The following is a 13,199-nucleotide window of genomic DNA, read 5'->3' on the forward strand; positions in this document are numbered from 1 at the left end:
TAGGAGCCGATGCCTCGAGGCTGCCACGCTTCTCCACTCATCAATCACCCGGGGACAGGCGCTGCTGGGAAGATCCGGCCGGGGAAACCGAGGCACCACCAAGATCCACGCCGGGGAAACTGCCTGAATTCCGAGGGCGAAATCCGCTCCCCTTCGTCGCTCCGCTCCAGGAAAATCAGCTCGACTCGCCCGGTAGCTCAGGTGAAATTCCCCACGTTCGCCTGTTTCACAGCTGGTGAGATCAGCCGAATTCGCCCTGTGGAATCGAGTGAATTTCCCCAGCGAAACCAGCTAAGTTCGCCCCTTCGACCCGGGGAAATCGGCTCAATCCGCCTGCCGGCGTCAGTGAAATCCTGGGAATCCGCCCAGGCCAGCTGCTCTCTTCGCCCGGCCAGAAACTAACCCTGGAGACCCCTGCCCCGAGGAAGCCGAGCCCAGCCACGCCCGCAGCCATGAGTACCGAAAGTCTGGTCTGCGACATCGAGAAGGGGGGCGTTATCGTGGTGCGGGAGTCGCGGCCCGGCGACGGCCGCTGGAAGTGTCTCAGCATCTGCTCCTTCCTGCTGCTGGTGGGAGCCACGGCCGTCTTCGCTCTGCTGCATTTCAGAAACGGGGGGCCCGTGGTGAGCCAGGTGAGCCACGACGCCGGGGCGGGGGCGCAAACCCCCCGAGCCACAGAGCCCGGCGCCGTCTGTGGCCGTCGGACTCTGATTGTCTGTGTCTTTGCGTCGTTCTGTGCGTGGGTTTCAACTCCCCGACCGTGGCTCTGCGTGGATTCTGATGTGTGTGTGTGGTTTGTCCACACGTGTGTGGCTTGGATGCTTGTGTGCGTGCATGTGTGTCTTTGTGGCCGGGGGTGTCTGTGTGGTTTTAACGGCACAATTGCACTCTGGGCTGCGTAGAGTTGTGTCTCTCTGTATTTCTCTGCCCGTTTGCCTACGAACGCATGGGTTGTGGGTTTTCTCTGTGTCTGTCTTTCCAGGTGTGGGTTTTGCCTAGACGCCGTGTATATATCTGGTGACTGTGTTTTTGTCTGGGTGGGTGTTTTGTGCTGTCTGTATTTCTCATTTCACTTGCACGAGCCTTGCTCCCTGGGCTATGTTTTGTCTGGCCGGTCTTGTCCGCTGTCTGTGCCGTGTGTAATGATGTGAACAGCTCTGCTTCTTGCCGGGTGTGGTACACACAGCACCCGACACACACGCCTACTTTGACCTTGTAACCTCTGTACTCAACTCTCCTCTCTCTCTCTCTCTCTCTTTGCCAGGACCCCAAAGAACCCAGGAGTTCGGGCCACACACAGCAACTCAGTAAGTATTTCCCAAGGTTTATTTTCCAACTTTAGCCCACTGATAATTGCAGGCTTTAAGTCAAATCTCCCCTCCCAAGATGAAATTTCTCTTGCCAGATTTACCATAGATCTATTTACTGGCCCCCAATCATCTTCCCAAAAGGGTTAGCAAATTACAACTGGTCTCAATTGTTCTGTCCCGTTGCCTGACCTGAGATGCCTCCGGGTTTTTTCCGAGGCTGCTGGCTCGGGATTTCCCTGAAAAATCACGTTCACTGAAAGTGTTTCGAATTTGACGTGGTGAAAGGAAATGGAAACGGACAACGCTGCTAGCCCCTTTGGGAAAAACATCGCCCTGCAAATCTCAGCTCACTCCGGCCACATCTGGGGCCTCGAGGTGATCGGCCTCGAGAGCTTATTGACCTCCCCGAAGCTTCGGGAGGGTGGCTCCGCTCCACCAAAACATGGAGAGCAGCTAAATGTTGGGAGACTAGAACATATGGAGCAAAGATAATACCTCCCCAACATCACCTTAACTCCCCTCCAGAGCCACCAAACCTGACCCATCCCCACCAAAATCTGGCCATCGTCCGCATCCAGCACAATTCCATCCCAGTTCTCCTCTTCCATGCATCGTGGTGACCTAGCAGGAGGAGACCAGAGAGTCCCCAACCTAGGGACTGCAAGGCTCCCCAGCCCGGGAGCCTTCCCACTCAGCCAGAGCTCTCTAAAGCCCATCTAGAGAAGACGGGGTCACTAGCCAGGAGAAGGTGGGGGGGCTGGTGAACAAGGGACGATCTGTCTGACATTTGTCCATTTGTCCTTTCTGAAGCAGGTCCGATGACGATGAAGTTGCAAGCCCAGTCGCTGAACAAGCCAGCTGCCCATGTCGTCGGTAAGAGGAATTTACAGCTGGGACTGGGGAGGGCTTGAGGAACTGGGCCCTGCAGGGGCGGGGGCAGGAGTGCTTGTGGTTGCAGATTTCTATGTCTGAGGCAGGCAACAGACAAGCAAAGACTTCCACAAAGACACACTCATACACAAGCACACATTTCCACAGACACCGGTGCACCTCTGCTCATAAACATAGAGAGGAAGGGCCCTGTCTTTCGGAGTGATGGAGGCCAAAGATTTGGGTTACGTGGAAGTTGTAGGCCGAAGTCTGGGAGATGCCAGACAGCAGGGGGTTCAATCCCTCTAGGTTTTGGCCTAGTGTTGTCAAGGATTAGGCATGCCATCACTGGACTGTGTTGTAGGCCAAAGCCTGGGTAGACTGACTGCAGGGGAGAGACTAAGGTTAGGACCAAGAGTTATCAAGGGCTGGTGGCCCCATTTTGGGGGATGACATGGGCCGAAGCCTGAGTAGATTGACCATAGGGGACAATCCGAGTAGGGTTTGACCACTCATAGATGGATCCTAGGGAATAATCCTGCTGGGTTTTGACCACGTGTGCCTTCTTCTGTCCCTCCCAGCATCCACTGACTCCAAAGAACTGATCTGGACTGACAAAGTGGCACACACCATGATGCAGAACGGGATGGCACTGGTAAACAACAAGCTGGTGGTCCCGTCCGACGGCCTCTACTTCATCTACTCCCAGGTGGTCTTCAAGGGAGACAAATGTCCGGAGGAGTCCATTTATCTCCAGCATACCATCTTTCGCTACTCTGTAGAGTACCCAGAAAACGTTGCCTTGCTGAGGGCCATCAAGTCGTTCTGCGAGGGGTCCAAGGCAGCCAAGAACGAGAAGGGGGTACAGTTCGAGTCCATCTACCAAGGAGCTGTCTTCCAGTTGATGAAAGGCGACGAGATCTCCTCTGAAATCCACTCGGCCCAATATTTAGATCTGAACAGCAACGGACAGGTGTATTTTGGGGTGATCGCATTGGAATTAGGAGTTCCCCAATAATGATCCACCGTCTTCCATCCTTGGCCAACTCATCCTCCATCCTTGGTCAACCCACCATCTTCCATCCTTGGTCAACCCTTCAACCCTCCTACCCAACTGGCCTCCAAAGCCAAGACTGCCATCCTGCATCCCACCACACCAAACTGACTATCAGAGATGCTCGGAAGACCTCTATGGACATCCTTTATGCCTCTCTACCAATATGCCCCATGGGGCCACAGATGTGCCCACCTCTAGGGACCAGAGGGGACCACAATCTCTTTAGACTTGGCTTGTCTATGGCGGTCAGGATGGGGCATTGGGTTGCATCTTGGTAGGACCAAACAAGAACCTGCCAAGAGAATGATACACCTGGTCAGAGCCGCTGAGCTACAAAAATGTTGTGTTAACTAATATTGTGTTATTTTTATGGTTATTATTGCTAATTATTGTGGCTAATAATTTATTTATTTATGTATTTATATTTATTGGGGTTAACAAAGCTGTGTTGGTGCATGGAGAGATTTTTTTGTGTGTTGTACACACCTACGGCAAGTGTAGGCGATTGTGCGTGTGCCCACACATTCTAAACTTCTATATACGCATCAGAAGGGGGTCCTGGGGGGGGTCTACGCGTAGACCCACAAAACGGCAGGTAATGTTTGTGTGTTTGTATCACACAGCTGCAGATAATAGACAGTTTTGTGTACACACACACACACAGTTGTTGCCTGTGGGTCTTTGACACAAACCCACACCAATTTTTGGCAATTCTAGCCATTTGTGTGTTTACAAAACACCCAGATTTTAGGAGAATGTGTGTGTGTGTGTGTGCAGAGATCACACAATGTTGTGTGCACGTACCACGCACACACACAGCAGTGTTATGTTTCTCTTTAGCGCTGCATGATCTCTCCGAGTGTCACAAAGTCTTCTTTCCAACAAGACAGCCACCCTCCAGATCAAGCTGGCGGAAGGTGTGACATTGTGTTGCTCTTTGACGTGAGCAGCAACACACCCTCACCCCAGCCCGCCATGTCGCTGCAAGTGCTTTGTGGTGGCTGGACTATGCACTGGGCCCTCAGCTGTCAAAACGCCCCCATCGGTACAGATTCAGTATAGGATCCCTTTATGTATACGGTGTATACCTGACCCTAGCTGGCTATATGGATGTATATTACACACAGCCAGGATTCCTGGGTTCTATCCTAGCTCTGGGAGGGAAGTGGTGTCCAGTGGTTAGAGCAGGGGGGCCTGGGAGCCAGGACTCCTGAGTTACTCAAGAGAATGATGTTCTCATTGTGAGGGGAAGAGATATTTGTATCTGAGATACAGTTTACTGTCGAATCCCTGATCTCGTGTCTCTTCAGGGATTTAAATTGTCTTACGTTTTATGTTAAAATGTCACACGCGGGGGATGGGGCTCATGCGTCCAACTCGTTGAATGTTTGCTGGAACGAATCTCCTGCCACTCCTGCGGGAACGGTGGCGTGGTTTTATTTTGTGTAGGGTTTTATTTATTGTGGTTATTTATTGTGTGTTTATTCCCCCTATGCGGGGAGGGAAGTGGGGGGTGGAAAGCTGTTTGTCTTTTGTTTGAAATGGCCTATGAAACAGGCCAACCAATAAACTTTGGAAACGGAGATTTGAATTGGGCTTGTGTCTCTTTCAAGATGAACGTGCCCAACTATCGCGGTATCTGGCCTGTTCCATATCACACAAATGGCTTCCTCTACCCAATATCCCCTACCCTCTGCTATGGTCTAATGTTGTCCCCAGAGAAGAGACACAGAGCGGGGCTTCTTTATGAAGCAGGGGCTTTCTTGCTCTCTGTATCCTTCTCCTCCTTGACCATTCAGCTTAACTTCAGTACCTGGCAAGATTGACCTCTCCAGGTCCCTTCCAGTCCTATGATTGTAAAATAATGGAGCAAATAATCAACCAATCAATTTGCAGACACCTAGAAGATAATGAGGTGATAAGTAACAGTCAGCCTGGATTTGTCATAAACAAATCATGTCAAACCAGAGTAATAACTTTCTTTGACAGGGTAACAAGCCTTGTAGACGGAGGGAAGGGGTAGATGTGGTAGAACTTGACTTTAGTAAAGCTTTTGATAATGTTTCGCATGAGCTCCACATGAACAAACTAGGGACATGCAACCTAGATGGAGCTACTATAAGGTGGGTGCAAAACTGAACATAAGCACGGCCGTACTGGGTCAGACCAAAGGTCCATCTAGCCCCGTGTCCTGTCTGCCGACAGTGGCCAGTGCCAGGTGCCCCAGAGGGAATGAACAGAGCAGGGAATCATCAAGTGATCCATCCCCGTCACCCTTTCCCAGCGTCTGGCAAACAGAGGCTAGGAACACCATCCCTGCCCACCCTGGCTAATAGCCATTGATGGACCGATCCTTCATGAACTTTTCTAGTTCCTTTTTGAACCCTGTTCTAGTCTTGGCCTTCACAACATCCCCTGGCAAGGAGTTCCACAGGTTGACTGTACATTGGGTGAAGAAATACTTCCTTGTGTTTGTTTTAAACCTGCTGCCTATTGTCATTTGGTGACCCCTAGTTCTTGTGTTATGAGAAGGAGTAAATAACACTTCCTTATTTACCTTCTCCACACCCGTCATGCTTTTATAGACCTCATTCATATCTCCCCTTACTCGTCTTTTTCCCAAACTGGTTGGAAAATCATCCCCAGAGAGTCGTTATCAGTGGTTCACAGTCAGGCTGGAAGGGCAGAACGAGTGGGGTCCCACAGGGATCGGTTCTGGGCCTGGTTCTGTTCAGTATCTTCATCGATGATTTAGATAACGGCATACAGAGGACACTGATAAAGTTTGCGGCCGATACCAAGCTGGGAGGGGTTGCGAGTGCTTTGGAGGGTAGGATTAAAATTCAAAATGATCTGGACAAACTGGAGAAACGGTCTGAAGTAAGTAGGAGGAAATTCAATAAGGACAAATGCAAAGTCCTCCCCTTAGGAAGGATCAATCAGTTGCACGCGCACAATGGGAAATGACGGCCTAGGAAGGAGTCCTGCGGAAAGGGACCTGGGGGTCAGAGTGGAGCAAGAGATAAATATGGGTCAACAGTGTAACGCTGTCACAAAAAGAGCGAACATCCTTCTGGGCTGGAGTAGCAGGAGTCTCCCGCTCTGCTCCGCGCTGATCAGGCCTCAGCTGGAGTTTTGTGTCGGGTTCTGGGCGCCACATTTCAGGAAGGACGTGGACAGATTGGAGAGAGTCCAGAGAAGAGCAACAAAATGATGAAAGGTCTAGAAAACTTGAGCTAGGAGGGAAGATTGAGAACCTGGGTTTGTTTAGTCTGGAGAGGAGATGAGATGAGAATGGTTTTCAAGTAGGTAACGGTTGTTAGGAGGAGGAGGGAGGTAAATTGTTCTCGTTAACCTCTGAGGACAGGCCAAGAAGCACTGGGCTTAAACTGCAGCCAGGGCGGTTTCGGTTGGACGTTGGGAAACGCTCCCTGGCTGTCCGGGTGGTGAAGCCCTGGAATAAATTGCCCGGGGCCAGGGGGATTTGTGAGAGGAAGTTGGACAAACCCCTGTCGGGGGTGGTCTCGATATCGTGAGTCCTGCCACCCGTGCAGGGGACGGGACTAGTCGACCTCTCGAGGTGCCTTCCAGGCCTACGATTCTCCGATTCTATCGTAGAGGACAGGTCTTGACCATTCATGGTCCTCCCAGCCTCTAATCTCCTCCCACCCAACGATCCTAGACACCCAGTCCTGGCCATTCCTGGTGCTGGGCAGGTCTAAACTCCTCTCAATCCAAGCTGTAGGCAGATGACTCTTGGCTCATTGTCTCCTGGTGCTCCCAACCCACTCCTTGCTTTCTAAGGAAGCTAAATTTAGTCCTTGGCAAATAACCATCTTCTTGCCTTACCCAACCCAGTGAGTCACATCCTCTGAGAAATCCGGGCTGGTATTTTAAGAGGGCCTGGGCCACGGGTTGGGTGTGCTAGGGAAGGAGTGGGGCCAAGTGGTTAATGCACGGGAGTTCGGACTCAGGGGTTCTCTCCCTGGCTTGGAAGGGGAGTGGGGGCTGGTGGGTCAGAGCCAGGACTCCTGGGTTCTCTCCCCAGCTCCAAGAGGGCAGTGGGATCTAGTGGGTTAGAGCGGGGGGGCTGGGAGCCAGGACTCCTGGGTTCTATTGTACCTACCCAGCGGAAGGCCCTGGGTTATTTTGGGTCTTGAGGCTACATATTTCCTTCTGCTTTTGCTTTAGTGGCTGACGTGTCAAGAGAAGTTGTGTCCCCCAAACGCACCTGCCCCCATCACATCCACCCCATCCCCCACCCCCAAACCACCCCCTTTTGTTCCCCCAGTAGAGGGTGTGGGAAGGGGGAGTTGGGGAAGGCAGAGCTGGGCTAGCAGGGGGCTGCTGATCGGGAGTGAGGGGCCCCAGGCACTGGGGAAGCCCGGAGTCGCTATGTGGCATCTCCCGGGGAACCCCCCTCCCCGATCCCGGCCGCCCCCACAGGCCTCTCCGGGCTCCCCCCGGCCGGAGCATCCAGAGATTTGTCTCATCTGCACCTCGGGAATCTCCAGCCAGGCCCTGCTAAGCTGGGCGGGGGAGGGAGTTTGGGGGGGTTGAAATCAAGTGGGTGGGGCGCAGGGGGAGGGGGTTGGGGGGAGCCGAGGGAGGGGAGCTGGGTGGGGGGGTCCATGGTTTTGGCCCTGGCCTCCCAGTGTCCTGCAGGAGGGGGGTCTCTCATAGATGGCTCCCCCCCAAAAGAGGGGGAGGCAGGGAGGTGGGGAGGTGCCCCGGTGGGCGTGGGGCTTGTATGGGGTTGGGGCAGTGGCGGGAGGTGAGGGCATAGCTGTGGGGCGTGGGGCAGGCGTGCGAGGCTGGGGGGGGGCTCAATCTGCTCCCGCTGTGGTGGGGGCGGGGCGCTCCTGGACTCTGAGTCCGTCTCTGTCTATCCCGGGACACCACATCGCTGGGGGGTGGGCGGGTGAATCTCGACTGCGGCTCCGATTCCCACCCCCACCTTGGGGCACAAGGACCTGGGACGTCCCGCCACCCACCCCGTCAGCCGGCGGGGCGGCCCCCACCCCCATCCATCTGGGTGTGCGCCCCCCCCCGGGTGCCTGAAGCCAGGGGAAACCCCTCCACTAACAACCGTGTATCCCAGAGAGACCCTACGATAACAAACCGCCTCCCTAGACACCTCGCCACAACGAGCCAGCCTGAGCGGCCCCCGAGAGACCCTACAATAACAATCGCCCGACGACAACAACAGCGGGAAGAAACTCAGCCTTGGGCAGGCCGGGCCAGGATTTCCCCAGTTCCGGCCACGTGGGTGTCTGTCTGTCTGTCCCAGCTCTCTGGTGCCCCTCGCTCCCGACTCGCAGCCCCCTGCTAGCCCAGCCCTGCCCCCCCCAGCCATGCCGGTGCCCCTCACTCCTGACCCACAGCCCCCTGCCCACCCAGCCCTGCCCCCCCCAGCCATGCCGGTGCCCCTCACTCCCGACCCGCAGCCCCCTGCCCACCCAGCCCTGCCCCCCCCAGCCATGCCGGTGCCCCTCACTCCCAACCCGCAGCCCCCTGCCCGCCCAGCCCTGCCCGCCCCGCAGCCCTGCCGGTGCCCCTCACTCCCGACCCGCAGCCCCCTGCCAGCCCAGTCCTGCCGGTGCCCCTCACTCCCGACCCACAGCCTCCTGCTAGCCCAGCCCTGCCCCCACCAGCCCTGCCGGTGCCCCTCACTCCCAACCCGCAGCCCCCTGCCCGCCCAGCCCTGCCGGTGCCCCTCACTCCCGACCCGCAGCCCCCTATCCCCCCCACCCTGCCGGTGCCCCTCACTCCCGACCCGCAGCACCCTGCCAGCCCAGCCCGGGGCTCCCCCACACCCTGCCGGTGCCCCTCACTCCCGACCCGCAGCACCCTGCCAGCCCAGCCCGGGGCTCCCCCACACCCTGCCGGTGCCCCTCACTCCCGACCCGCAGCACCCTGCCAGCCCAGCCCGGGGCTCCCCCACACCACGCTTCCACCTCGGCACCAAAACTGAAACCCACAGTTTGGTAACATCGGCTTCTCCACACATATTTGCGGAAATCTCCAAGCTGAGCAATACAATGAGTAGCACAACCCCAGGGCAGAGATCTGAGTAGGGGAGGGGCCCAGGGCTGGGCTGGCGGGGGGCTGCGGGTCGGGAGTGAGGGGCACCGGCAGGGTGGGGGGGGCAGGGGGCTGCGGGTCGGGAGTGAGGGGCACCGGCAGGGTGGGGGGGGCAGGGGGCTGCGGGTCGGGAGTGAGGGGCACCGGCAGGGGGGGGGGCAGGGGGCTGCGGGTCGGGAGTGAGGGGCACCGGCAGGGGGGGGGGGCAGGGCTGGACGGGCAGGGGGCTGCAGGTCGGGAGTGAGGGGCACCGGCAGGGGGGGGGGGCAGGGGGCTGCGGGTCGGGAGTGAGGGGCACCGGCAGGATGGGGGGGGAGGGCTGGACGGGCAGGGGGCTGCGGGTCGGGAGTGAGGGGCACCGGCAGGATGGGGGGGGAGGGCTGGACGGGCAGGGGGCTGCGGGTCGGGAGTGAGGGGCACCGGCAGGGGGGGGGCAGGGGGCTGCGGGTCGGGAGTGAGGGGCACCGGCAGGGTGGGGGGGGGCAGGGGGCTGCGGGTCGGGAGTGAGGGGCACCGGCAGGGTGGGGGGGGGCAGGGGGCTGCGGGTCGGGAGTGAGGGGCACAGGCAGGGTGGGGCGGGCAGGGGGCTGCGGGTCGGGAGTGAGGGGCACAGGCAGAGTGGGGGGGGCAGGGGGCTGCGGGTCGGGAGTGAGGGGCACAGGCAGGGTGGGGGGTGCAGGGGGCTGCGGGTCGGGAGTGAGGGGCACAGGCAGGGTGGGGGGGGCAGGGGGCTGCGGGTCGGGAGTGAGGGGCACAGGCAGGGTGGGGGGGGCAGGGGGCTGCGGGTCGGGAGTGAGGGGCACCGGCAGGGTGGGGGGGGCAGGGGGCTGCGGGTCGGGAGTGAGGGGCACAGGCAGGGTGGGGGGTGCAGGGGGCTGCGGGTCGGGAGTGAGGGGCACCGGCAGGGTGGGGGGGACAGGGGGCTGCGGGTCGGGAGTGAGGGGCACAGGCAGGGTGGGGGGTGCAGGGGGCTGCGGGTCGGGAGTGAGGGGCACAGGCAGGGTGGGGGGGGCAGGGGGCTGCGGGTCGGGAGTGAGGGGCACCGGCAGGATGGGGGGTGCAGGGGGCTGCGGGTCGGGAGTGAGGGGTACCGGCAGGGTGGGGGGGGCAGGGGGCTGCGGGTCTGGAGTGAGGGGCACAGGCAGGGTGGGGGGTGCAGGGGGCTGCGGGTCGGGAGTGAGGGGCACAGGCAGGGTGGGGGGGGCAGGGGGCTGCGGGTCGGGAGTGAGGGGCACAGGCAGGGTGCGGGGGGCAGGGGGCTGCGGGTCGGGAGTGAGGGGCACAGGCGGGGGGGGGCCAGGGCTCTGCCAGCCCGTGCATTTCTCTCTTGGCAGAGGCCCCCCATCCCGGGCACTCCCGGCCCCTGGAGGTGGAGGTTCCTCTCGGGGCTTCCCCCAGCTCATGGAAACTGCTCAGCTACTTATTCCCCCCCCCGGCCCCCCCGGCGCTCGCGGCACTGAAAGTGGGTCAGTTCCGCTTTCCTCCCGCTGCGCCACGGCGCTCGCTGCTCCCCCCGCCCGAGCCCTGGGCACAGGGACCGCCCCCCCCAGCAACAGCCCCACCTCCTGCCAGAGAACCCAGGAGTCCGGGCTCCCAGCCCCCCCCCCCCGCGCTCTAACCCACCAGCCCCCGCTCCCCTCCCAGAGCCAGGGAGAGAACCCAGGAGTCCTGGCTCCCAGCCCCCCCTGCTCTAACCCACCAGCCCCCACTCCCCTCCCAGAGCCAGGGAGAGAACCCAGGAGTCCTGGCTCCCAGCCCCCCCTGCTCAGACCCACCAGCCCCCGCTCCCCTCCCAGAGCCGGGGAGAGAACCCAGGAGTCCGGGCTCCCAGCCCCCCCTGCTCTAACCCACCAGCCCCCGCTCCCCTCCCAGAGCCAGGGAGAGAACCCAGGAGTCCGGGCTCCCAGCCACCCCCGCTCTAACCCACCAGCCCCCACTCCCCTCCCAGAGCCGGGGAGAGAACCCAGGAGTCCGGGCTCCCAGCCCCCCTGCTCTAACCCACCAGCCCCCGCTCCCCTCCCAGAGCCAGGGAGAGAACCCAGGAGTCCGGGCTCCCAGCCCCCCTGCTCTAACCCACCAGCCCCCGCTCCCCTCCCAGAGCCAGGGAGAGAACCCAGGAGTCCTGGCTCCCAGCCCCCACCCTGCTCTAACCTGGCCTTGAAAGTGGGTCAGGGCCTGTGGGTTGCTGCTGGGAAGCCCAGAGGATGTGACCCCCAGCCCGTGTTCAGCCTTCGTCACTTTGGCCTCCTCACCCCCACCCATGTCCGGTGCACTCTGGGCGGGGATTGGGGGCTGAATTCCCGGAGGGACCCAGCTCCCTGCCTGCGTCATGGCTCCTTGCACGCCGTGGGGCTGGAAACCTGGGGCTTCCCCCCGCACTCACGCCGCCCTGGGGCCGAGTGGGGGCCGGCGCCCCCTAGAGGGGACAGGCCCCTGCCCCATCCAGTCCCAGCTCCAGAGCAGGATTGGGGCCGGTGCCCCAAAGAAAAGTGGAATCACGTCTCCGGGCTGAGTCCGCCCCACTCCCCGCGGCGCCCTGCCCCCCCCCGGGCAATGCTAGCCCCAGGGCGGGGGTTGCTAGCCACACGCCCCAGAATAGCAGCCACGGGTGGAAGCGAGGGCAGCGTTTCTGTTCCACCCACCCGGCTGCTGCGCTCAGGGAATTTTCCTACCGGGGTGTGTGTGAAATAGAACCCAGGAGTCCTGACACACGTATACCCCCGCTGTAACCACTAGGCCTTGTTCCCCTCCCAGAGCCGGGGGAACCCAGGAGTCCTGGCTCCCAGCTCTAACCACGAGGCCCCACTCCCTTTCCAGAGCCGGGGAGAGAACCCAGGAGTCCTGGCTCCCAGCCCCCTGTTCAGACCCACCAGCCCCCACTCCCCTCCCAGAGCTGGGGAGAGAACCCAGGAGTCCTGGCTCCCAGCTCTAACCACGAGGCCCAACTCCCTTTCCAGAGCCGGGGAGAGAACCCAGGAGTCCTGACACACGTATACCCCCGCTGTAACCACTAGGCCTTGTTCCCCTCCCAGAGCCGGGGAGAGAACCCAGGAGTCCTGGCTCCCAGCCCCCTGTTCAGACCCACCAGCCCCCACTCCCCTCCCAGAGCCGGGGAGAGAACCCAGGAGTCCTGGCTCCCAGCCCCCCGCCCCCTTTCACCCACTCCCAGGCTCGGTGTACCTCGTCACCCATTGTCACCGTGCTGTGGGGTTGTGTTGCTGGGTGGCGTGGTTGTGTTTTGCCGAGTCGCGTTGTGGTCTCGGACCGCGGCGTGATCCCGTGCCGGAGACGGCAGGGTGTGCGGCGTGGGGTTGTGTTGGGCGGCTGTTGATTGTGGCTATGAAGCGCGGTTGTGACAGTCTGTTGTGTCTTGTTGTGTTGGGCTGGGTTGCTAGTCGGCGTTGCCCTGTGGCGCTGTTTTGTCGTTGTGTTGCATTGTGTCAACGTACGGTGTGCGTGGGATCGATGTGTGACACCGTGTCGTGTTGTGTTGTGGGTGGTTGGGTGGGGTGGTTGCTCTTCGTTGTGTAAAGCACAGTTGTGTTGCACTCTTGTCTGTCCCGTCTCAGGGCAATGTCGCGTTGTGTGTTTTGCGTTGCAGGTGGCTGTGTGGGTTACTGCGAGGATTGATACACACTGCCCTCTTCCACTCGTTGTCATTGTGTTGCATTGTGTTGATATATGGTGTGCGTGGTATCAATGTGTGACACTGTGTCTTCTTGTGCGGTGGGTGATTGTGTTGGGCGGCTGTCACTTGTTGGGAAGCAGGGTTGTGTTACACCGTGTTTGTGCGTTTGTTGTGTTGCACCGGGCGGGGCTGTGCTGGGAGGCCGGCGCTGGTGGCTGGGAAGCAGGGTTGTGTTACTCCGTGTTTGTGC

At 59.7% G+C, this 13,199-nt stretch overlaps 1 protein-coding gene across 1 annotated transcript; it reads left to right on the forward strand.

Moving 5' to 3' along the window:
• Positions 1 to 452: 452 nt before the first annotated feature.
• Positions 453 to 3,347, forward strand: TNF (tumor necrosis factor; the record flags this gene model as incomplete). The annotated part of the gene is made up of 4 exons (XM_084646492.1): positions 453 to 632; positions 1,265 to 1,307; positions 2,121 to 2,183; positions 2,762 to 3,347. The coding sequence occupies 4 exons, from the start codon at positions 453 to 455 to the stop codon at positions 3,196 to 3,198; spliced, it is 723 nt and encodes a 240-aa protein (XP_084502618.1). The 3' UTR covers positions 3,199 to 3,347.
• Between the last annotated feature and the right edge of the window lie 9,852 nt (positions 3,348 to 13,199).

This window comes from Lepidochelys olivacea (genome assembly GCF_965140295.1).
Source record: "Lepidochelys olivacea isolate rLepOli2 genome assembly, chromosome: 14".
NCBI classification, from domain to species: Eukaryota; Metazoa; Chordata; order Testudines; family Cheloniidae; genus Lepidochelys; species Lepidochelys olivacea.